Source organism: Citrus sinensis, chromosome 8, assembly GCF_022201045.2.
Source record: "Citrus sinensis cultivar Valencia sweet orange chromosome 8, DVS_A1.0, whole genome shotgun sequence".
Taxonomy (NCBI): Eukaryota; Viridiplantae; Streptophyta; class Magnoliopsida; order Sapindales; family Rutaceae; genus Citrus; species Citrus sinensis.
The window spans coordinates 2,740,917-2,767,097 of record NC_068563.1 but is presented as its reverse complement, the minus strand read 5'-3'; the positions used below and the strand labels follow the sequence as shown (position 1 = coordinate 2,767,097).

At 33.3% G+C, this 26,181-nt stretch overlaps 2 protein-coding genes across 3 annotated transcripts; both read left to right on the top strand.

The window, feature by feature from the left end:
- Window positions 1-16,417: 16,417 nt before the first annotated feature.
- LOC102613886 (cysteine proteinase RD21A-like) lies at window positions 16,418-19,178 on the top strand. Its single transcript, XM_006486963.4, has 5 exons — window positions 16,418-17,074; window positions 17,638-17,873; window positions 17,980-18,120; window positions 18,228-18,689; window positions 18,789-19,178. The coding sequence occupies exons 1-5, from the start codon at window positions 16,576-16,578 to the stop codon at window positions 18,888-18,890; spliced, it is 1,440 nt and encodes a 479-aa protein (XP_006487026.2). The 5' UTR covers window positions 16,418-16,575; the 3' UTR covers window positions 18,891-19,178.
- A 1,398-nt stretch (window positions 19,179-20,576) lies between these two features.
- LOC102613405 (phosphatidylinositol 3,4,5-trisphosphate 3-phosphatase and protein-tyrosine-phosphatase PTEN2A) lies at window positions 20,577-26,181 on the top strand. Of its 2 annotated transcripts, none has more exons than XM_006486961.4 (13): window positions 20,577-20,744; window positions 21,873-22,351; window positions 22,699-22,800; window positions 22,877-22,933; window positions 23,100-23,165; window positions 23,599-23,775; window positions 23,891-23,977; window positions 24,056-24,120; window positions 24,206-24,282; window positions 24,866-24,912; window positions 24,992-25,122; window positions 25,214-25,283; window positions 25,407-26,181. In XM_006486961.4, exons 2-13 carry the CDS (start codon window positions 21,923-21,925, stop codon window positions 25,932-25,934), a joined length of 1,836 nt encoding a protein of 611 aa, XP_006487024.2. In that variant the 5' UTR covers window positions 20,577-20,744; window positions 21,873-21,922; the 3' UTR covers window positions 25,935-26,181. The 2 variants fall into 2 exon arrangements, with proteins under 2 accessions (XP_006487024.2, XP_006487025.2); XM_006486962.4 differs by having other exon boundaries at window positions 20,583-20,744; window positions 21,835-22,351.

Sequence of the window (26,181 nt, the reverse complement as noted above, 5' to 3'; positions counted from 1 at the left end):
AATATTTAGTAGCAGGGACGTTTTGAGGTGTTTTTAAAAATACAAGGACTAAATGGACACTAACCTCATAATATAGGGACTAAACAAGCTTTTACCCTCCCGTATGTGGTGGCTAATAATCAAGTAGGTTTAAAAGTAGTAGCGGGTCAAGTCACAGTCAATTAAAGACTTGAAAACTAAGCGCAGAGATGTATATATCACAAGAAGCAATGAAGCATGCATACACATCAATTCTTGATATAAGATTAGGGATGGTAAAACGTCCGGTCGGGTTCGGGCTTGGCCAAATCCGACTCGACCCGATCAATAAAGAATTAAAGTCCAACCTTAAAAAAGTCTTACATTTTTATAGTTAGGGTCGGGTCGGATCCAACCCGAATCGGGCCAACATCAGGTCGGACCTACCGAAACCATTTCCCATCCACAATTCAATTCTCATGTCCCACCCACTACCATTTCAATTAATTCGGTAATTTCTCAACTATTTCAAACACAATTCAATTCTACTTTCCACAACCATTTCAATCAATTCCACAATCATGCATACACATCGATTCTTGATAGAAGGTCATGAAATTTTATAGCTCAAGATTATGTGAAGAATAGTTAAATTCTGATTGAAAAAAGAAAAAAAAAAGGAATTATAACTAATATTTTTAGTTTAGTGTTCGATGTCTCAAATTTTTTTTTTCCATTAGGCATGCGAATTAGTTTGTAGCATAAATTTGCTATGTTTACTCTTAATATTGGGAGAAATTAATCTACTCCATTTGCTATAACTACAAGGAGCATTGAATATATGGTTCATGTTAACTGGTCAATGCATGTTAGATCTTACACACTAATAATTTGATATTTGGTTAATCTTAATTCAGTCTTTGGTCACCAAATATCACTCTAATTGAAGGTCACATTGTGTGGGCTTAATTATATTATCTCATTAAAGTGCTTATTTGATATGACTTATTTAATTGTTATAAGTACTTATTTAATCTTATAAGTTCTAATCATAATTTTCGTTATTGTTTGGTTATTTTTCTAATAGAGCTTTTGAAGCTTAAATACGCTATTTTGCTTCTATTAGCAAAAGCTCAAATTTTGAGCTTTTGGAAATAGAGGTTGAAAAGATATTTTAAATGTTAAAATATTTAAAATATTCTCTATTTATTTAACAATCTTATTTTATTCTTTTCATAACATAATTTTAAAGCGTTTGTCTATTAAAATAATTTTATAAATTTTTAATAAAAACTCTTATTAATAACTAAACAATTAATTTTTTTAAATAAAAATTTTACTTAAAAAAATTTTACTTGAAAAGTTGTACAAAACAGAGGCGTAGAGGACTGACTTTCCCATCATTAAAGTTTCCAATACGATGTTCCCCATCACTTTAAATGGAATTAAGGGTTTGTTTGTTAACCGTGGTCTACACTCCACGTGAAGTGGTGGGCAATTGAAAGAGAATCAATCATACGGAGAAAATTTTAGTTGAAATTTTGAATTTTGGGAACAGATAACGAATACAAACCTTCGAACCGCGTTGCGAGCTGTCAGCGTATTTGCTAGTTGATTGAACCCGTAGTTGAAGCAACTTGATTGCATAAAAACAAAAAGCAAGACTTTTGGCTTGATTCTAGGTCGATTATTGAGAGGGCAGAAGTTAGACATCAAAATCATTTTAATGTAAAATTTTGTCTTAATTGTTATTATGTTTACAATCATATTTAAGAGGAGACAGAGAATTGAAAACTATGTATTTCTTCATTAGTGGGCGATATTATTTATGTGACAATTTAATGTTGTCACAATATTAACACTATTTGCAATAATTCAATGAATCACACTACGTGTTCAATTGCTTGCCATATGATGAATTGCCATATGATGTTTGAAATTCTTAACGTTCATTTTTTGGATATTTACATGATGGGACCTCCTAACTTTCCGGAAACTAATGAATCCTCAATTTGCTAAAAGAAATTTATCAATTCACTTTGGCCAGTACTTTATTCCTTATGGACAGACCCGGTGCGAACGGATATTAGTCTGAATTGTGGTACGGACTTAAAGGTGCCTCCCACAGTTGGGGTCCACTTAGAACCATCTCGTGGTTCATACCAAAAAAAAAATTCATCAATTTACATGGAGGATCTAAAACTAATGAATCCCTCAAGCATGCATGCGTACAAGATTCATTACATCATTATCAACCATCAAGAAGTTTCTTAACTTTCAACACAGTAAAAATTAAACAGATCAAAAGATGACTTTCACAACAGTAAGGATTAAAAAGTTAAAATCACATAACAGAGGGCAAAAGAGAAGAAGCATCACTTATGATTGAATGCTATGATTTAATAACGCTGGTAAGGCATCGGCAAGGATAAAAAGATAATTCAATTAAATGATAATTAATAAATTTTTAAACAAATAATTCGCATTCGATTTATTTTTGACTTATTTATTAAATAAAAAAATTAATGTACTTAAATATGGATTCTATTAGTTTATTTAGCGAATTAGATCGAATTTACTCATTTATTAAATGAATTAATTTTTCAAACTCAAACCTATATAATTCATATGAAATCAAATTGAATTAACGAATCTTACCCATATTGTCACCCCACTTTCATCACAGATTATTATTATTCTTGTGAAAATTGGAACTTGCTTTTGTATCCTTTCATGGCTGCTAAGTTGAATAATTTGGTCATTCGGTCCCTTCATGTGAGACGTACCTTTTGTTTTTTAAAACAAGATGATGCCAAATGATAGGGCAACTACCAAAAGAAACAAAAAAAAAAAAAAGAACAATTTTATTTGTATTTTTTAATATTTGTATACAGATGAGTCCGTGACTCACTAATCTCCTCTCTTTCTATAAATGAAATTCTTTTATTATCTTGTGGATGAAGAAGAAAGCCAAAATGGGTACCAATGTTAATATCCTCTGTGCTTCATTTTTAATGTTCACTTTCATTTTGCACTCATGCTTGCATTATGAAGTAGCAGCTGGTGACCTTGTGGCTGAAACAAGAAGGCGAGAAACTGAAATATTCATAGATCGATGGAGGGGGAGTTGGAGGTGACTGTGAACCTCCACATGCTCAATATCAACACGTGCGCTCCTCCGCCAGCTTCACCACTGCCACAGCCATGTCCAGACAAAGACCACCACAACCTGGCCCCTAAGCCCCAATGGCCATTTGGTCCCTTTTTAAAAAGTCAAAACAAATATGGAAATAAATAAAATTCAACATATACATGATTAATTGTCTTTTTAATCAATACACGATTGATTCTCTTAATTAATTATCTGCTTAATTAATATACGATTGATTGTCGGCTTGCTAAGTGCTACCGAGTAATGATATTATAAAAGATACTGAGAAATAAAATTATTTGGTTAATCCACAACTATAACTTTGTTCACAAAATTAAATGCTCACTATACGATAGACAAAGTTACTAAATAAATCATTTCTATATATAGTATATTTATCTATCTTCTCTGACATAACCAATTTTGAGGTGGACAAATTTAGTTGAACTGCTAAATGGCAGTTTGTTCAAAAATTTCAAGATCTACTAGATGATTCATTACATCATTATCAAGAAGTTTCTTGTGTGTCAAGACAGATGTTTCCTTGGTCTACAGATATTGCAAGCAAGCTTGGAATTCCATGGCTAGTGTTTTATGAAAGCAGTTTCTTTTCGTTTTTGTGCATTTGATAGCTTAAGATGTCTGTACATCATAGAAATGTTGCATGATCAGATTTAGAGCCATTCAATTCATCATACGTCGCCTTCCGGACTAGATAACGATGACAAAACTGCAACTACCAAAGACAAGGAAATGAAATTGCAAACATTCTGGATCGGGCTCTTCAAGTGGAGCTGAAAAGCTATGGAGTCATTGTAAATAGTTTCCATGGGCTAGAGTCAACTTATTCTGAACATTACAGAAAGGTCATGGGAGGAAAGGTATGGCATTTTGGTCCAGTTTCACTCTCCAACAGGTATGCCAAGGACAAAACACAAAAAACAAACACAGCCGCGAGTAAAGAGTGCCTAAGATAGCTAGACTCAAAGAAACCCAACTCTGATCTTTATGTATGTTTTGCAAGTGTGTAACGGTTTTCAGCTACTCAACTACTTCAGATTTCTGAGGGCCTTGAAGCCTACATACAAGACTTCTTTTGGATTTATATTAATGGTGAAAATTATGACTAACTATGAATGGAGCTCAATTTTGGAGAGTGTTGCTGCCGGGGTGCCAATGGCGACATGGCCGCTGTATGAAGAGCAGTTTCTTAATAAAAAGCTGGTCACTGATGCGCTAAGAATAGGAGTTGGAGTTGGTGCTCTGGAATATGGGCTAGATGGATGGATGAGAAAAGATTTATCGTAAGAGAAAGATGATATTACAAAGGCACTAACTGAGTTAATGGTTAGCAAAAGTGCAAATAACATGAGAAACAAAACTAAGGGGCCAGGAAAGATGGCAAGGAAAGCTGTTGAAGAAGGTGGATCATCTTTTTCTGATTTGAATGCTCTATTAGAAGATCTGATATCAATTTGTTCCCGAAATGAACTTCTGAACTGAACTCAATGTCATTAGTGTTCTATTGGTTGCTTATGAAGATGTCAAACTAGTGTCAAAATTGGAAGTAAGATAAAAAAAAATTAAGGCTAATGCTATTTACCCCAAGTCAAACCCCACGTCAAACCTCGAAACTAATAAACGACATCATTTTAGTTCCTTTTTTTTCCTTTCATTTTCCCTTAAATGATGTCGTTTTAGCTTGGTTAAGGCAAAACCACGACAACCCCAAATTGCTTTCTCTGTAAAACCACTGCTCTTCATTTCACAGCCATTCGTGATCCACAACCATCGACACCCACCACCACGCATACCCAACCATCGGCACCCACCACCACCGACAGCCATCAGCATGGCAGCCACCATCACGTAGGGTTCTATCACACAAACCCAACCATCGACACCACCAACACCGACAGCCATCACGCTTGCCAGCTACCATCACGCATACCCAGCCATCGTCACCACCACCACCGACAGCCATCAGCCTGGCAGCCACCATCACGTAGGGTTCCATCACACAAACCCAACCATCGACACCACCAACACCAATAGCCATCACGCTTGACAGCCACCATCACGCATACCCAGCCATCTGAAATATAAGTGTGCAACCCAAGAGGGGGGTGAATTGGAATTTTAAAAATTATCCTAGCAAATCCACGCAACAAGCAATCTAATGTCTTAATAAAAATTGAAAGCAATAAGTTATATCAAAGTACAATAATTAAAGAGCAAGGGAAGAGAAAGCAAACTCAATGATTTTTATGTGGTTCGGCAATCCCCGCCTACGTCCACGCCTCCAAGCACACCGGGCTTGAGAATTTCACTATCCAAGCCTTTCCAAGGCTTCAAACGATTACAATTGACTTCAAGGTGTCAATGAACCTTTACAACAAGAGATTATATCTCCAATCTCTTCACCCCAAGTGTTTCTCACACTTGTACTCTCACAATTTGATGTGAAATGAAAAATACAACAATCAATCTCTCTTTAAGAGTGGATATACAAATTGAAGAATAAAGATGATTTAATGAATGATAATTCACGAAGTTGAAGCTCAATATATGTTGTGTGCACTTGTTCTTGCTTGCTTAGAGTACCAAAAATGAATTGGTTTTGAGTTTATATAGTTTGAGCTCAAAAACTAGCCGTTATGCACATTTTGGTCGTAACCGGATTACCGGTTATGGACATCCGGAATTCCGCTTAATGTTACTGTTACAGCCACAAATTTGAATTTCTGAACATCCGGATTTCCGCTTTGTCACATCCGGATTTCCGCTTACGCTCAGTAGCTTAATGCCCAACAACCGGATTTCCGTTTGTCAGGATCCGGAATTCCGCTTTTAATTCGGATAGATTCTGCCTAAAATCCGGGCTTCCGTTTGTCACAATCCGGATTTCCGCTTGCTACAGTGAACTATTTTTCAAAATTATAGTTTGACCCCAAAACTTTGTAAAACTGTATTATGGCCTAAAATGTTATGAAACTTTGCAAATGGGTCCAATTTCAGAATTTCTAAATATAACTTTGTCAATCCCAAAACTTTCTGAAATTATGATTTCACCCAAACTATGTGAAATTATAAAATGACCCAAAATATTTAAATAGTTTCAAATAAGTCCAAATCCGAAATTCAAAAACAATATTAAAGGTTTTAAAATACATTCATTTTAGCCCAAAACACTTTGATTTCATAGCATCATTTTTCCATTAAATATGAAACCTTTATAATGTGAAAATAATGATTTATTTAAAAAGAATAAAAACAATCAATTTCATAAAATCATTTTTCCATTAAATATAAAACCTTTATAATGGAAAATTAATGATTTATTTAAAATGTATAAAAATAATTTGAGTTTAAAAGATTAATCATTCTTAGTCTTGTTTGTTATCATCAAAATCAATATTATGAAAACATATATGTTAACAATCTCCCCCTTTTTGATGATGACAAATATTTCATGTATTTAAAGAATGATTCCACAAATTGCTCCCCCTAAATATAATCTTCTTTTACAATTTGCCAATTAGCTAAATTAACATATTTAAATACATGGAATTTTCTCCCTCTCATCATCAAAAAGAAAAACTTAATTGGCAAAACAAAAGTAGCAAATTTTTATAAATTTGAAAACATGTATTCTTCTCCCCCTTCATCATAAAAAAGAAAACATAAAGGAAAAGAATAAAAGTAGCAAATTTGTGACCCATGTTGTCCGAATAAAAATTTCAACAAAATCTCCCCTAACAACAAGCATCACCTCAAATACAAATTTAGTAATATTACTCATAAATTATCATCATATCTCAAAATCATCAAGTACTCACCATAATCACATATCATCAAAATCATCAAAAGAATATTCAAAGTGCATATTATTCTCCTTCTTTTAACAACATTGAAATGATATATTACTTTGTCTCCCCCTTTGGACAACAAAAAAATTCAAAATGCATATTATCCAAAATCATATTATATGCTCCCCCTAAATATATGACCAATTTAAAATTTTAACCGAAATAATTTTATCCAAAAACATATCATATTTATCTCCCCCTTTATCCTAAAAAGGAAAGATAGATAGAAGCACGAAACAAGATCATCAAAAATAATTCAATGAAGATATTACCCATTTTGTACGAGCAAAAATTTCGGTAAAGTCTCCCCTTAAAAATGAACAAATTCTCAAATACACAACATGGTTGAAAAGATATAAGCTTCAACAATTATAACAAACCAATAACTCTATCAATTCATCAAGCAATGCACATATAATCATTAATCATCAAAATCAATATGAATTCCCCCAACACTTGTAACAATTAAATCCGAGAATTCCATAATCATATATCAGCCATTAAAAGAATGCTCAAAATGTCTGTTATTTCCCCCAATTTACATCATTAAAATGATTTATTACTTTGTCTCCCCCTTTTGATATCATTTAAAGCAAGTAATGCATATTTAACAATGCGTCAAGAAAGTAAAAAAAAAATGTATCCATTCACCAATCATAAATTCCATAAGATCAATTTTCATCTAATACAATGGAATCATCAAAGCACATTCTTTATCATCAAAACTTAAGTAAAGCATAAGTACATAATAGCAATATATAGATCACCAAAATCAACATATGCTTAATAATCTCAAAGTAGATGTATTTCTCTCTTACATCTCATATCTCCCTCTTAATCATCAAAAAGTCAAGATAAGCACATTAGTTCCACATTATCCAAATATAAAACATCCAAATAGCAAACAATAATCATCATCAATCCACAATGAAAGCAACAATGCATATGAAAATGTAAGTGCATAATATAATAGAAAACTATGGTAAAATCCATAAGGAGAGCACACTATGGAAGTGGTAATTTGAAATACTCAAAATGCATAAATTCAAAATTTTCAAGATATTGAGTAAAATGAGTAAGTTTGAATCAATTAAAATGATTTTAGACACAAGAATGGATGGGGAATAATTTATATGAATCAATTTGGATTGAAAACGAATGAGAATGATGGATTTTGGAATGAAAAAGAAGGATTTTGGAATGAAAAAGAATGAAGGAAGAAACCATTTTTAAAGAGAGAATGAGATCCAGTTTGCCGAAATGAAGAAGAAGATGAATGGTTTTAGAATGTGCTAATTCGGCTTACTGTTTAGCATAACCGGCTAACCGGTTGTTGTCCAGAAATGAAACTCTCTCAAACGGCTTATCGGTTTTGCCAATCCGATTATCCGAAATTCAACCCGAGAGCTCCAAAATGAAAAACGGCTTTCCGGTTTATTAGAAGTGGTATACCAGTTAAGCTTTGGAAAATATTTTTGAAATTTTGTAAGCTCTTAGACTTGTATTATAAACACAAATTTATTTTTGGCTTAGAAATTGATCAATTTTAAAAATCATTTAACTTTTCAATAAGCCAATTAGTGCATGAAACATATATGCATACAAGACCAAACATATGAAATTGTATCAAACAATGATGTCAATTTTATAAATGAATGACGATATAACATAATTGACAGCACAAGAATTCGCACATATAATTCATTCATCATGTGTATATTTTACACAATCATGAAACATATAAGCATTCAAAGATTAATAATTCAAGCATATCACTCATTTATCAAGCTTAGGCATTACATAATCATCAAAATCAAACAAAGCTATCATCTTATATATATAACCATGCATCATGATATAGCACTCAATGTTAAACACAATTCAATCATGTAAACATACAAGTAAACTTTCACAAATTCAAGCTATTATCCATTTATCATGATCTATTCAACAAAATTAATATGGCAAGAATTATTACCAAAACAATTAAATCATCATGCCTCATCTTTTTCTCCTAGATCATACTCAAATGATTATCCTCACAAGCTTCATCAAGGAACTCTCCACCATTTCTTATTTGTGGTACCTACAAAAAAATATTCAAGTTGTGTGCTTTGGTACCCAAATACTCTTGGGTCCTTGAGTGTTAGATTTAGTTCATTTCGGAACCCAAATACATTTGACTCCATAATACACATTTCTTTTAATTGGACATCTATTCTTCATATGACCATTTTGATTGCAATAATGACATACAATTTGATCATTTGTGGAGGTAGCCTTAACAAAATAATTCTTATAATATTTTTGTTTCAAGTAAGGCTTATACCCAAGTCCTCCTTTATCAAACACACATTTTTGTGAATTAAGCAAATTATCCAACATCTTTTGGCCATTTGTGAATTTTAACACAATTTGATTTAGCTCATTGTTCTTCTTCTTAAGCACTTCATTTTCTTTCATTAATTCATCAACATGTGATTTCTCATGCTCATATGAAGTACTTTGTTTGCATTTAAATGATGCAATTCTATCATGCAACATTTTATTATCTAACTATAGTCCTTTAATCTTTTCATTTAATGAATCATTGCATTTTTGTAAAGCATCATTTTCATTTTTCAAGTCATCTACATATGATTCTAGATGCTTGTGTGAAGTGCTAAATTTCTCATTTGATAATGCAACTTCATCACGCAATGTTTTATTCTCTAATTCTAATTCCTTTATCTTCTCATTCAATGAATCAATGCATTTTTGCATAGTATCCTCTTCATTTGTAAGTTTTAGCATTTTCTTCTTAAGGCATGCATTCTTTTTACCAAGTTTCATCCACTCATCATGCAATTCTTTAAAAGCATCATGTAATTCATCATAAGTAGGAAGATCATTTACCTCATCAAGTTCATCATCCGATTCATCTCCAATTGCCATAAGTGCCAAATTCGACATTTCATTAAATCCCTCCTCGTTTGCAATCTCCTCATACACAATTTTAAATTTTCTCTAAATTTCATAAGCATTAGAATAATTTGAAACTCTATGAAATTCCTTTTTATCTAAGGCACAAAATAAAGCATTCATAGCCTTGGAATTTAAAGATATATTTTTTTTATCCAATTCACTTAAAACATTCTTCCTAGGAATGAATGAACCATCACAAACTATTTCCCATAGTTCATAATCTAAGGCTTGTAAAAACACTCTCATCCTAGTTTTCCAATAAGGATAGTCATTACCATCAAAGAATAGAGGTCTAGTGGTGGATTGGCCTTCCATGAAAGTTGAACTAATTTGGGTTGCTATGGATCTTTAACTCTAGACGGTTAAGTCTACACAAGAGCACCTCGCTCTGATACTAAATGAAATATAAGTGTGCAACCCAAGAGGGGGGTGAATTGAAATTTTAAAAATTATCCTAGCAAATCCACACAACAAGCAATCTAATGTCTTAATAAAAATTGAAAGCAATAAGTTCAATCAAAGTACAATAATTAAAGAGCAAGGGAAGAGAAAGCAAACTCAAGGATTTTTACGTGGTTCGGCAATCCCCGCCTACGTCCACGCCTCCAAGCACACCGGGCTTGAGAATTTCACTATCCAAGCCTTTCCAAGGCTTCAAACGATTACAATTGACTTCAAGGTGTCAATGAACCTTTACAACAAGAGATTATATCTCCAATCTCTTCACCCCAAGTGTTTCTCACACTTGTACTCTCACAATTTGATGTGAAATGAAAAATACAACAATCAATCTCTCTTTAAGAGTGGATATACAAATTGAAGAACAAAGATGATTTAATGAATGATGATTCACGAAGTTGAAGCTCAATATATGTTGTGTGCACTTGTTCTTGCTTGCTTGGATTACCAAAAATGAATTAGTTTTGAGTTTATATAGTTTGAGCTCAAAAACTAGCCGTTATGCACATTTTGGTCGTAACCGGATTACCGGTTATGGACATCCGGAATTCCGCTTAATGTTACCGTTACAGCCACAAATTTGAATTTCTGAATATCCGAATTTCTGCTTTGTCACATCCGGATTTTCGCTTACGCTCAGTAGCTTACTGCCCAACAACTGGATTTCCGTTTGTCAAGATCCGGAATTCCGCTTTTAATTCGGATAGATTCTGCCTAAAATCCGGACTTCCGTTTGTCACAGTCCGGATTTCCGCTTGCTACAGTGAACTATTTTCCAAAATTATAGTTTGACCCCAAAACTTTATAAAACTGTATTATGGCCTAAAATGTTATGAAACTTTACAAATGGATCCAATTTCAGAATTTCTAAATATAACTTTGTCAATCCCAAAACTTTCTGAAATTATGATTTCACCCAAACTATGTGAAATTATAAAATGACCCAAAATATTTAAATAGTTTCAAATAAGTCCAAATCCGAAATTCAAAAACAATATCAAAGGTTTTAAAATACATTCATTTTAGTCCAAAACACTTTGATTTCATAGCATCATTTTTCCATTAAATATGAAACCTTTATAATGTGAAAATAATGATTTATTTAAAAAGAATAAAAACAATCATTTTCATAAAATCATTTTTCCATTAAATATAAAACCTTTATAATGTAAAAATAATGATTTATTTAAAATGTATAAAAATAATTTGAGTTTAAAAGATTAATCATTCTTAATCTTGTTTGTTATCATCAAAATCAATATTATGAAAACATATATGTTAACACCATCGTCACCACCACTACCGACAACCATCACGCCTGGCAGAAACAAGACTTAATGTAAAATTTAGAAACAAGTTCTCCTTTCTTTTTTTTCTTTTTTTTGGTATAATTCAAGAGTAATTAAGCTTGTAATCTAAGCATATGAGAACGAACTAAGAAGTGCTTTTGCTTAGAGAAATTAAGTACTTTTCATTTTGCAAAAAATAACATGCATGTGTGCATGTGAAAATCCAATGACACGTTGCTGGTAATTCATGTATGTGTATAAATGTATATGGATCTAAATCTGTCCTGATAACTTTGAACTTCAGTTTCCTCAGCTCGGCTTGAAGAATGTATAGTACAAAGTTGCTCTCTAATGTGACATAAACCTAATTCTTTTTTTATTTTTTCCCTTTTGGAATTATTCAAGAAGAGTCAAAGTAGTGAAGAATCTCAAGATGAATGGGTGTTTCGTTCTTTTTAGAAGTATGTTGGTCCATCTATGTGGGTTTAGCTTAAAGGGTTTTACAGTGTTTGTGATTGGTTCTAAAACGAAGAGGAAGAGAGAGCAATTGGGGTTGATGCTAACTAAACCAAACGGCGTCGTTTTAGGGAGAAAAAAAAAAAAAAAGAGGAAACGACGTCGCTTCAATTACTTTTGGGGTTTGACCTGGGGTAAATAGCAGAACTGAAAAATTCATCATCAAGTTGTTGCAGTCCCAATTGCCAAGGTTTTATCCATAACTTTATACCTCTGCTTGTTCTTATTAACAACAATTTTCAAGTTTTTGAACAATAATATTTTTAGCATCTATTTTAAACATTGTCTTTCACATGCTCTTGGATCATGAATGTATTTGAGAATTTTCCATTCCCTTCTTTGGCATTTGGCAATCAAGAAAAATAGACAAGACCGCATGAAAAATCCAACACAAAGCAATGACACATGCACTTGGATAGGGATTTTCTTTTCCTTTTCTTGTGAAAAAATGGCCCCCTGTACTTATTAAGTCTCACTAGGTATCTGGGGAAGTAAAACTATTTGGTTAGTTGATATATAGAAGCAGTCCATGAAAAATGAGAAACCAAAATCAGGTAACAGGGCAAAGGCATAAAAGCTAATATTAACTAGATTGTTCATTGATTAGAATCAATTAAGAAAGCTTTCGGACAGCAGCTTGATTTTGGCCAGGATTAAATTTTTATTGAATATTCTTGTAAAGTAAGGATATGGAATTTGGATATCAATTGATGTGACATCACATAACCTGATGAAACATAAATGTAAAAGTTCGAAAATAGTTGAAACAAAGATTCTGAATAATAAAGTTTATTGAATAGTTATAAAATTGACAAAGTTAGGATTTTAAGTTCTTTATATAATAACTCTAAATATTATGAATTTATCAAAATAGGAAAACTGAAAATATTATTTTATAATAAAATGTTCCTAATCAAAATAAGAAAAGGAAAACAAACAATGTTCAAATCTGAATTCTAAAAAAAAGATAAAAATCCTAGAAAAAATAAGAAAATATCTTAAAACTGAAAAACAATTAGGAAAGAAGTGAAATTTTTTATTTGTCTTGTCACAAACTTCAAAATAGTATATTTTATGCCAAAAACAGACGCTTGTAGTTCAAATTATGCCTTTGAAATGTACACAACCATCCTATGTCATAACCCTTTTATTATATATCATCACATGAAAGTAAAATGATAAAGTAAGTAACCATATAAGACATGACAATTTATAATGACGTCATGTCATATTATATGGTGTTTGCTACACAAGTTTTGTAATTCAATTTCGTAAGTATAAAAATATTGATTATTATCTTCTTCTTTTAGTGTAAGGTTGCCACTAATCTCTATTCATATGAATGGGAATCATCCAAACCCCAGTGATAAATGACTTTTTATCACTTCTATCAAAAAGTGTTTTAAGTTGTTCATGTATATATTTGTGGAGATAGATTTTTTATATTTTTAAATATTTAAAGATAGATATGGTCTATTAAAAATAAGATATCCAAGCTACCTCATCATATAATTGATTAGTTAGATTTCGGTAGATTTTATTTTATTTTTTGGAAATAAATCAATAATTATTTGTAACATAATTTTTTTTTTTTCAAAATATCTATCAATGAACGATGCTGAATTGGGTCATACATCAATCCATTAAAACATGCAATGAACCATGTAAACAAGGGCTAAATAATAAGGGTTATTTATGGGCCAGGTTATTGGGCTCAACGCTAGTCGAAGAGCTGCAGCCAATGTGCAATGATTGCCATTGCCAAGTAGATTAGCAAAGATACGAGAAAAACTTGCATCAGATTGGTTTGTCACCGATAGGTTTGTCACCGAAGTCTACTTTATTATAAAGTAATAAATCTTGAAGTGACATTATTGATAGATCTTATTGTGTGATAACAAAATTTTATATTTAAAGAACCAGTAGAATTTATGATGGGTAATTGTTCGAGTTATGTGGTAAATTGTCATGCCGGGGTGTGGTAAATTTATCTCGTGTAAATTTCTCTCAAAACATACCAATAAAAGATTTATCTTCTTTGTTCATCATATAAAATATTATGCGTAGATTGTGAAATATTGTAACTCTCTAAGTAATTTTAAATTTTCAAAAAAAAAAAACTATCTTAATCCAATTATTTATGGATAGAGACATAGAGTTACTTGTTGATATTACCAAAATCTTAGCAATCTTCTTAAGTTTAAACAATTGAAAGTCTCGTGGTTTTGTGTTTTTTTTTTCGGCCCCCAAGAAATCAATAACCGTTGTATATTGGATGATTTATTTCGTGACTCGAAAATTTTTTACTTAAAAATTGTTAATTATATTAATCCAATTGTTTATGGAATAGAGAGTTACGTGTTGATATTACCAAAAACTTAGCAATCCTCTAAAGTGTAAACAATCGAAAGTCTTGTGATTTACTTCACATCTCTTTTTTTTTTTTTTCTCCTCCCAAGAAATCAACAGCTCTTTTATAGGGTTCAGTTATGGTGCAACTGTGGTATCATACCACAGCTGCATCTAATCACTGAATCTAACTATAATGACAACTGTGGATTAGATCCAATGATTAAGTACAGCTATAATATAATACCACAGTTGCACTATAGTTTTATCCCCTTTTATATTAGAAGATTTATTTAGTGACTCGGAAAAATGTGACTTAAATTTCGACACAAATTTCTATGTTTATTTATTTTTAACGATAAAAAATGTTGTAGTTGTACATTGATTTGCATGCTTTCTTTGTGTGATTGTATTCAAAAGTTTGTTATGTTATTAGTTTCAAAGAAATGAAAATTGAGATTAAAGACAATTATTAGTTATATTTTTTTTTTTTTTATGTACTCCTGTATACAAGTGGGTGCTATCTAATTCGAACCATATGATTAGGCTAAAAAAAAAAAACTTCCATATATTTTTCTATCACAAGTTGGATACATTTCAATGTTACTTATAATTGAAGTGAGACTTTAATAATATTTGTCAACTATTATCACACTTCATAATCCTAATTCTTGGGATGTCAAATTTGAAGAATAATAAAAGTAATACAATGCATTCTTACATTATCTAGTCAAGAAAATCCATGGAAATCTCCTACCCATCTCCCACCCACTCTGAAGTAGATCAAGATCACATGGGACAGCAAATAGTTTGATGAAGAAGACAAATCGTGTCATAACCCTTATCTCTAAAATATTTTAGACAATAGAGAACCCAACAATTTAAAGATTAAAAATATTAAATTACTAAATACAAAAGATATGCGTACATTATTTTTATGTTTACGCAGATTCAATTTCACATGTCCACTTTCGAATAAAACTCAATAATCATAGTCAACAAGTAAAAAAAATAAAACAATACAAGGTTAGTTTAGCTAACCAATTCTATTCAAACAAGTCACCTTACAAGTTTTGATGGGCACGAAATCCGTTAATTAAATCCAAACCAATAAAGAAACTTTTTAGCCAAAATAAAAAAAAAAAAAGTAATTATCAAATCAGTCCCTATAATTTAACAAGGTAACATTGAGTTCCATATTCTTATCATCTGTATCATATTAGTCCCTATCAAATACCATCCATCTTGGACACTTCGTCGCAAAAATTCACGCGCGAATTTTTATCCTTGTATATTTAATCAAAGTGTTACAAAATTGGTATCAAAGTTAAACAAGAAAAAAAAAATGAAGATAGAAACAATTAAAGAATTTTTTTAATTTATGAGAAAGTTTTAGATAATTTTAGTTTATATATTATTTTTCATTAGATTCTTATTAAATGTATCTCTCAACTAATTAAATATGAACACAATATACAAATAAACATTAACAAGAGTATAAATAATAAGAGCACTCAAAATTTCGCCGTAATTTTGATTACTTACTTTTTGCTAACAAAAATGAATAATAAACTCGTGGACAACCACCAAGAACTTTTTAATAAGACATAAGTAACAAACATATGGACTCAAATGTTACTTTCCGAAACCACAAGGGCTAGTTCAATAATAAACCAATTCTTTCATGAAATAAAATAAATAAACACAATGCATGCCCTGCTCTTATTAGCCAGGAGGATGATGACTCAAAACTTTGAACTCATAACTACCCAACATTCATTAATTACAAAATCTCCCTAAAAACGATAGTTTTGGTCAAAATCTTATCACCACTATTAATCACAATCACACATGCAGTTAAATTAACCAAATATAGGCAAAAACATTCACCGCGCCCCCATGACCTAGCGTGTTACACAACACTCCTATTTCAACGCAACTTCCTTCTCCTTTAATCAGAATCCCATCTATATAATTTCTTCAAATCTCACCATATTCAATAAACTCTCCCCCTTTCACAATGGCTTCTTCTTCTTTAACCTTGGTGACTACGTTCTTGTGTTTGTGTTTCTTTTTGTTTACGTCAACTTTTGCCCTAGACATGTCAATCATCGACTACAACCGCATGCATGGCAACGGCGGGGGAAACATGTCGGAATCCCACATGAGGATGATGTACGAACATTGGTTGGTGAAGCACGGCAAGAACTACAATGCGTTGGGTGAAAAAGAGAGGCGGTTCGAGATTTTCAAGGATAACTTGAAGTTTGTTAACGAACATAACGCGGTTGCCAGGACCTACAAAGTGGGTTTAAACAAGTTTGCCGATTTGACTAACGATGAGTTCAGGAACATGTATTTGGGTGCCAAGATGGAGAGGAAGAAGGCTCTTAGGGCCGGTAATGGCAACGCCAAGAGCAGCGACAGGTATGTGTATAAGCACGGCGACGCGTTGCCGGAGACCGTTGATTGGAGAGCTAAGGGTGCCGTTGGACCTGTCAAGGATCAAGGCCAATGTGGTAAGTCACGATTTTTGTTTTTGGATATATTTTAAGGTCATTTGCAATTTGATTCGTATTATGCACCTTGATTGACTTTTCATGTGGGGATCAATTATATTTGTTTGCCTAATTGCTTGTGTTTGAAATAGCTTGATTTTGTGGAATCTCTTGCATGTGACTTTGATTAAAAAAGTTTGTGATGGGCTTATTGATTAAGAAATAGTTATTGGAGGTGACTAGATGTTACAATCTTATAATATTTTTAAAACTAGTTTGCCTAATTGCTTGTGTTTGAAATAGCTTGATTTTGTGGAATCTCTTGCATGTGACTTCGATTAAAAAAGTTTGTGATGTGGCTTATTGATTAAGAAATAGTTGTTGGACGTGACTAGATGTTACAATCTTATAATATTTTTAAAACTATTTTCCAATACATATTTATCCAAATAAAAAAATTAATATTTGTATTTGGAAAATTAATATTTGTTAAGGTTGAATTGAATTAAAAACTTTCTTCAAATCGTTGGGATTGAAATAACATATAAAAACCCTTAAATTTTGGACAAATCTGGTGAATACAGGAAGTTGCTGGGCATTCTCTACAGTTGGTGCAGTGGAGGGAATAAACCAGATTGTAACAGGGGATCTAATCTCCTTGTCGGAGCAGGAGCTGGTTGATTGTGACAAGCAATATAACCAGGGATGCAATGGAGGTCTCATGGACTATGCATTCAAATTCATCATAAAAAATGGCGGCATTGACACCGAAGAGGATTACCCTTACAAGGCTACTGATGGAAGTTGTGATCCCAACAGGGTACATATAGACACTCATGCATATACATAAATGCATCAAATGTTTGATTAATCCGCTTTCAAAATTTCTCCTAATTAATTTTCTATCACTTTTTTCGCCTATGCAGAAAAATGCACATGTTGTAACCATTGATGGGTACGAAGATGTTCCGCAAAACGATGAGAAATCGTTGCAAAAGGCTGTCGCAAGCCAACCAGTTAGCGTTGCCATTGAAGCCGGTGGCATGGCCTTCCAGCTCTACAAATCGGTATAACAACTCAACTCCTAAGAAGCAACAATTTTCTTTTTGTCACATTACATTACATGAACAGTGACATAAAACTTGGTGTATATTTTTTTGGGTTGATTCATTAGGGCGTATTCACTGGAACCTGCGGAACAGAACTAGACCATGGCGTTATTGCTGTTGGATATGGTACCGATGGTCACTTGGACTACTGGATTGTGAGAAACTCATGGGGACCCGACTGGGGTGAAAGCGGATACATCAGAATGGAACGTAATGTGAACACTAAGACCGGCAAGTGTGGCATTGCCATTGAGCCGTCATATCCGATCAAGAAAGGCCAGAACCCGCCTAATCCCGGGCCCTCGCCTCCCTCTCCGGTGAACCCTCCTCCGAGCTCCCCCACCGTTTGCGACGACTACTACACTTGTCCCTCGGGGAGCACTTGCTGCTGCATGTATGAGTATGGTGACTTCTGCTTCGGATGGGGTTGCTGCCCTATTGAATCTGCTACTTGCTGTGAAGACCATTACAGCTGCTGCCCTCATGACTTCCCCATATGTGACCTTGAAACTGGAACTTGCCAAATGGTAATTTAATTAAATTCACAACATTAATTAGTTCTAATGCTCTACAACTTGTTTAATTGTTTTTTTTTTCCTGACGATTTTTTTTATTTTAATATGCAGAGTGCCAATAACCCATTGGCAGTAAAATCATTGAAGCAAATTCCTGCTATAAGTGTTAGGGCTCACCACATTCTTGGCAATAAGGGGATTACTAGCAACTGAGAAGAAGGCTAAGAAGTCATATTGGGTCATGGAATGGAAGAAGAACAAGTTAAGCATGGTTTCCATTGAAGCATGATCTCTCACTCTTGAACTGTCATCAGCTGATGCATGACCCCTTTTGAAAAACAATTTAGTTGATAAAGTTAATTGATAGTGATTGTACATAAGTTTTCTAAATTCTCCAATAGAAACTGCAATTCTAGCAACAAATTCCTAGTTTCAATCATGTATATATACATGTCAAGAATTGTTCTCATTTAATATGGTCACCATTTCATTTTATATTAATTTTTCTCATATTCCCTTGGTTATGGGTTTGTTTTAAAAAATTAATAAGTGCCCTTTACACAACTCATTTTTATGGGGTACAATCAAAGATTGGTTACTTGGAGTATCTCTAAAAAAAAATTTAAATAAAATTTTATTAATTATTTAAAGAGTTACATCAGCATTTAAACCTCCAAAAGAACGAAATTAACGACCTAATGAAATTAAAAATGAAATAAACAGAATCTAATAAGGAAAATCTTAAGTTAAACACAAAGATATACTGAAGGTCTAATTGAATGTTTAGACTCATTTAATGGTATTAACTATTTCTTTTTTTGCTACAGTAGCATCTATTTCAATTTATATTTTATTATTTTTTATTAGAGAAAGAGAGAGAAGTGCTTTAATTATTATTTTTTTTATAAAATATTTATTTGATTAAAATAATATTAACTTATTTGTATTTGAAGAGCTTTTTGAAAAATAATATATTTTCTCACTCTTCTTTTTAACATATAAGTAAGAAAATATATATTTAAAAATTAAAATTAATAAAGTCTTTTGGAGATGTTCTTAGAATTGTATAATTTTCAAAAAGAAATTGCGTTAAAAAATACAGATTATAAAATCTTGGAATTTAAAGCATACATGGTATGCCCTAGTACATCAACTGTGATCAATCTTGATAACTACAAATATTATCGATTGATGCATATATTAAAGGTAAACTAATGGGATTGTCAAATCCACAAAGAAGTACAACTTTCATTGTGCCAAAGCAAATCCAAACATCAAATTATGGAATATATTGTTGAGGGGCTTAAAATTAAATCCCCACCCCTTTATTTATTGGATAGGGTGCTGATGTGGCTAAATTTATGAAATATTTAATTCCACTTTTTGTGGTAGCGGTGGTTTTTTCTTTTATTTATTGAATAGATTTGTTCTAACTCTTAATTGAGGCTTAATTTTATGTGTTGTATGTCTATTTGAGCATGTTGCGACTTTAATGAAATTGCTAATTTAAAAACAAAAGTCCAATATGTATTATTCATTCAAGGTTCAACCGTGGTACCCATACCTTACGGTATGACTGATGTAATCACAACCATGCATTCGCATTTATTGGTATTCTAAAATTTCTTTGAACAAATTTTCCAATTTATTTAATTAAAATAAAAAAAATTTAAGGAAAAATCTGATAATTATTTGTGTTTAAAAATAAATAAAAATTCGAAAATGAAATGAACTCATAATAGGTGAAATGACAGTAAAACCTAAAATAATTACTAAGAACTGTTTTATTCTGTTTACGAGATCTGGTCCGTTAACATTTAATTAAAAACTGTCACTCACCGTCCGATGATAATCACCCATCATCTCTGATCACACTACAGAGTTTCTGCAAAATCAACGCATCCCACGCGTTGACCACGTGACCCCGCAACCTTCACAAATCACAAAATTGAAACTCTCATCATCGTCATCTCTCTCTCTGCCTAAAACAAGCCCTAGCTTGGCTTCACCATAATCTTTTGTGTAATCCTCTGCAACTATCTCAACTGGACTCCAATTCCAATCCCGGTAAGACAAGATCCTCACCGTAGATCTGGAATCGTTCACTTAGCAGCTTTTAGTATCATTTCTTTCCCATTTCTAAATTTGTAAAGAGGTATCGTTGGTGTGAAAGCTATAATTTTGTTAATTTTTTTGATAAATTGTGATGGTAACTGAACATTTTAGCTGATAGTTTAGTATATGGTTTTCATTTTATTTTATTTTTATTTTATTATTATTTCTTTTGCACCAATCACTGTGAAAGCAAGAATCTTTAAATTTGAATTGTTATTGAATATTAAATTGGTGTCCAAAGCGAAACTAAGGTAACGGTGATGGTGATGGTTGTTTTTTCTATTTAAGATGCGAATTTTGTTAATTTAGAGTGCATTGTGTCGTTGTTTCAGCTAAAGGTATGATTTTCAAGCTTCGTGAATCATGGGTGGCGTAAACGAATTGTAGTGACTTTTGATGACCCATTATTTGCAGAATTGTTATGTGGTTAGGTTTATACAATGAGTTTGCTTGAATTGAAACTTGCTTTTTGCATTAGCTGTTGTTATAATGTTCGGTGAAATAATTATAAAATTTGATGAAGTTTCGCTTTTGAAGTCAATTTTAATTCTAAGGTAATAGTGATAGTTGTTGTTGGGTTTGAGGTCAGTATCGCTTGATTTGAGATGGTAGAAACTTCATTAAGTCAGTTACTGCATTGCTGGTGTTTGGGTGATTCAAAGCTTGAATGTTTCAGAAAAAAAATTTGCAATCTTTAGCTTCCTTTTCACTTTTCCTCTTTGCGTTGGACATGCGTTATTTTTGCTGTCTCCCTTATTTCTTATTTTATATTGTATAGATTAGAAGAAATAAGGAAGGAAAAAAGATTACTAAAGTAGAAATGGGAAATGAACCAATCACATGGTTCTTTTGCAGCCTGTTGCATATTTTATTCTCATCCAATAACAGCTCCTAACTATTAGGCACATATAAAATTTTATTTTTATTATCAATGTATTTGTGTTCATGGTAGCAAATTCCTTATTTGTAGTGCTTCAGATGTAAGATGATTGCTCTTATCTTTCCTTTTTTTTTTAATTTTTTTGTTTTTATATGCTTACAGTTACTATTGTGAGACATTACAGTACATCTTATGTGCAGTGTTCGTGAATTTTATCATCAATCACCATTGAGACCTCTAAGGAGCCAGAATGGATTCTGGATCTGCTGATTCATCAGCTTCGCCTCTTACGAAGGCTTCTGAAGTAAAACCTTCTCCTACTACAGAATCTGCAACAGATAATTCTGCAAGTGATGCACGATCAAAGATTTCTGCTACTGGGATATCATCATGGGCCAAAAGTTTGAAAATTCCTCAGCCATTTTCTGGCTCACAAGAGGATTCACCAACTGGAAATTCTGGAAAATCAACTTTTGCACGTCTTACTAGTGGCTTAGGACTGCGCTCATCTCCAAAATCTCCTCAGTCAGATGATAGTTCTGAGGGGACTTCAACAGCTGCACAACCTGGTTTTATTGGATCTATTACCAAGGGCTTGGTTGACTCGTCTAAGAGTGCAGTGAAGGCTGTACAGGTCAAGGCTCGCCATGTTGTCTCTCAAAATAAACGAAGATACCAGGTGTGGTTCTTGATGTTGTGATTTTATTCAATTTTTTTTCTTACTCCATTCAAATAACAGTGTCATGAATCACAATGCTTTTGCTTTCTGTCCCTTTTTTTTTTGGTGTGATTTAAATATATATTTTTAGGTTTTATGTTGTCCTACACTTTCCGTGGTGTATGATTTAGGCCATAAAAAATTAATGTTATGTGACTTTGACACAGTGGTGCATTTCTGCGAACAACACCATTTGTCTTTGTGCCTAAAATATAACCACCATGACTATAAAGATACATCTTCATTCATATGCGGATATCGCAATCATTTTGTAATGATCTTTTTGTTACCATGTGCATTTTCTTCAGGATGGAGGATTTGATTTGGATATGACATATATCACTGAGAATATAATTGCAATGGGATTCCCTGCTGGTGACATGAGCTCAGGGTTTTTCGGATATGTTGAGGTAAGAAAGTTAACCTTCATTTGCAGTTGAGTTTTTCACTTAAATTTCAGTGATAGGATTTAGACATGTGATGCAGGGATTCTACCGAAACCACATGGAAGAAGTGATTAAATTCTTTGAAACCTATCACAAGGTGATTTTTTTTTTTTAGGACATTTCTTTGAGTTTTAATAAAATATATGGAGATTCTGCCACTACTTGTTTGCATTCTACATTTTTATTGACCTGGTGTATTTATTTTTCTCTTATTGCTACATATGGGATTCTATGCCTTATTTTCTACTACTTTTTATGTGCAGGACAAGTACAAAGTGTACAATCTTTGTTCAGAGAGGCTTTATGATGCATCGTTATTTGAGGGGAAGGTGTGTTACTTGAATAAAATAAATAGAATAAACTAGGTCTGTTTCTTGCATCATCAGTAACAAAAATCTGAACTGTGGTAGGCTGCCCTCACATGTGGCCTGGGTGTTGTTCAGCTTTGGAAAATGGTTGTGTTTTCTATTTTCTAGTAGGTCCTCCTATATGTTAAGTACTTTGTATTTTAAATGACAATCAAGAAGTATGACTGTCAATATTCAACTTATTGTCTGATGACGGCTGAAGAGGGATTTGTAGTAAATTACTTCAGAGAGTAAAAAACATATTAAATTATTAGAATTTCAATTTTATGATTATCCTGTTTCAATTTGGTATTGACGCAGTTGAGACTTGTTCAGGCTGTTCATATTTTGGATTTCATTGTTGAGAAGTTCATTAGCAGTTTTTGATACCTAATTTATTGATTGCTTGTTTCAGGTGGCTAGTTTCCCTTTTGATGATCACAACTGCCCCCCAATTCAACTAATAACATCATTTTGTCATAGTGCATATTCGTGGTTGAAGGAAGATATTGAGAATGTTGTTGTTGTGCACTGTAAGGCTGGAATGGCAAGGACAGGGTTAATGATTTCTAGCCTTCTACTGTACTTGAAGGTTAGACACTTGTAGCATGTAACTGAAAGATGCTTCAACAAGTTCCTTGAAGTTTTCATATGCCATCACTGCTTTGTTTTTAAACTTTATAGAAAATTTTGCGGTTTCTTTGCAGTTCTTCCCCACTGCTGAGGAATCTATTGACTACTACAACCAGAAAAGATGTGTGGATGGGAAAGGCCTTGTCCTGCCAAGTCAAATTGTGAGTCTATGTTTAACAGGTGCTAATTTTTTGAGAGAGTTACTTATTCATGTGCTTATCTTTTTATTGGTGTTCCAGAGGTATGTCAAATACTTTGAAAGGATCTTAACATACTTCAATGGAGAGAATCAGCCCGGGCGTCGGTATACTTCTCATATGGATTTTGCTTCAACAAAAAAAATTAACTGTAGCTTTGTGCTGACAACTGTTAACACCTGTTGTGTGCAGGTGCATGCTAAGGGGTTTCCGGCTTCATAGGTGTCCTTACTGGATTAGGCCCCACATAACAGTCTCTGATCATAATGGTGTGTTACTGCATTCTTGCTGCGCCTAATTAATTTTCCTGCAATTGCTTAATCTTTGATATCCCTTATCGGTCCACGTAATTACCAGAGTCTGTTATTTCCCTATACAGCTTCTTGTTAGGCTTGTCATAACTACAAAATCGTCAATCATTCCTGTCAATTTTTTTTTCCGCCAAAGTTGATGGCATTTGCATGGTTTTACCAATTTTCCTTTAACATACTACTTTTGTGGTCAACTGACAATGATGAGACCACTTTAGGGGTTGGATGCCATTCATGAATCTTCATAGCTAATAGTCTAATAAACTTCTGAGATACGGTCCTATTTATATTTCTGCAATCTCAACTAGTTGAAGTATTGGTCCTATTCCAAGTGAAATTTAACACTTGCAAAAGAGGAAACCTAGGGGGATTCTATTATTGGTGTTGGCCTGTAACTATTTAGTGTCCGATTATGATCTCGGTGGACTTCTATTTTCAAGCCAGATTTATGTACATATTTGCCATATTATCAGGTATTGTCCGGTATTGGACTGAAGTGGTAAATCTGAAAGGTTTTCTTTAATGCTCTTTTAATGTGCAGGTGTACTCTTCTCCTCAAAGAAGCATCCTAGAACCAAGGATTTGTCGGTAGGTTGTCGTAGCTTTTGATGAAAATTAGTTAGACATTTTGATTGGCTATTTGAGTATTTTTGCTAATATGCCACAGCCAGAAGACTTTTGGTTTAGTGCGCCTAAGAAAGGAGTTATGGTCTTTGCCCTGCCTGGAGAGCCAGGTTTGGCAGAGTTGGCTGGGGACTTCAAAATCCATTTTCATGACCGTCAAGGAGATTTCTACTGGTTTGTACTGTACCCTCACCCATGATTGAACTAATCATTTGTTAAACTTAAGTTAAAATGTCAGTTTTTTTGTTTTCTTCTGCTTTTCCAGCTGGTTAAACACAACCATGATGGAGAACAGAAAAGTTCTAAACACTGGCGATCTTGATGGATTTGATAAGGTACATGTGAAACATGTCATGGCTTACAATAATATCAAGACTGATTGTTGTGCCATCTCGATTCTTTTCACATGCATGTAACTTCCTTATTCCTCTAACCCATGTGACATGGTTTGTGTGCAGAGGAAACTGCCTTCACCAGGATTCCAGGTGGAAGTTGTATTGGCAGATTATAATGGCCCTGTTCGAGCTGCAGCCAACTCTGAAACTGTTGCCAAGAAGCCAGATGAAACGTCAGGTTCTGTTCCAGCCTCAGTTGGCCAGGGTCTAGATGCTTCAAAAGAAAGTAAGGACTCGGGAAATAACGATAAAGATGATGTGTTCTCAGACAATGAGTCCGAAGAAGCTGGATCAAAAAGCAAGAAAGCTCCAGCAGCCTCTGCGGCTGGAGGAACTGTCTCTGCCGCTCCCAGATCAGAAACAAAGACCGAGTCGGATCAAGTTGCAAATTTAGCGTGTGCGACCAAAGATGTTTCTTTGGGAAACGCAGTCTCCCAACCTACACATTCTGCTGGTGAGACAAAAGGGGGTGCTGTTGCGGGACCTACCTCCGGCCTCGACACTAGCAACAGGGAAAGTGAATTCAAGGCAATGGCTGCTGATGCATCTGTGTTCTCGTTCGGAGATGAAGACGACTACGAAAGTGACTGAACTCAGGCAGAACAGTCGGTTGCTTTGATTTAGAGAATCTGTACATAAATCGCCTTACAAAAGTATAAGAGCACCGTGGGACGATTATGAAGCTCAATCTATTCGTTAATTTGTATCATCAAGTCTTGTTTCTAGCTTATTGTTTCTGTAAATCAAAAGTTGGCTGGAGAGCGAAAAATAATTGAAATAATTGTTTTACTCAAATGTGGTTGGAATTTATAAATTTGTTCTGTTATTTGTAATGAAA

What these genes read in the sequence shown, in the direction of transcription:
- LOC102613886 (XM_006486963.4), top strand. Translation starts at nt 16,576, where the DNA reads ATGGCTTCTTCTTCTTTAACCTTGGTGACTACGTTCTTGTGTTTGTGT. An exon ending in CCTTCCAGCTCTACAAATCG is followed by an intron (nt 18,121 to 18,227) that starts GTATAACAACTC and finishes TTGATTCATTAG; the next exon opens with GGCGTATTCACTGGAACCTG. An exon ending in AAACTGGAACTTGCCAAATG is followed by an intron (nt 18,690 to 18,788) that starts GTAATTTAATTA and finishes TTTAATATGCAG; the next exon opens with AGTGCCAATAACCCATTGGC.
- LOC102613405 (XM_006486961.4), top strand. Translation starts at nt 21,923, where the DNA reads ATGGATTCTGGATCTGCTGATTCATCAGCTTCGCCTCTTACGAAGGCT. An exon ending in AACAGTCTCTGATCATAATG is followed by an intron (nt 24,283 to 24,865) that starts GTGTGTTACTGC and finishes TTTAATGTGCAG; the next exon opens with GTGTACTCTTCTCCTCAAAG. An exon ending in ATCTTGATGGATTTGATAAG is followed by an intron (nt 25,284 to 25,406) that starts GTACATGTGAAA and finishes GTTTGTGTGCAG; the next exon opens with AGGAAACTGCCTTCACCAGG.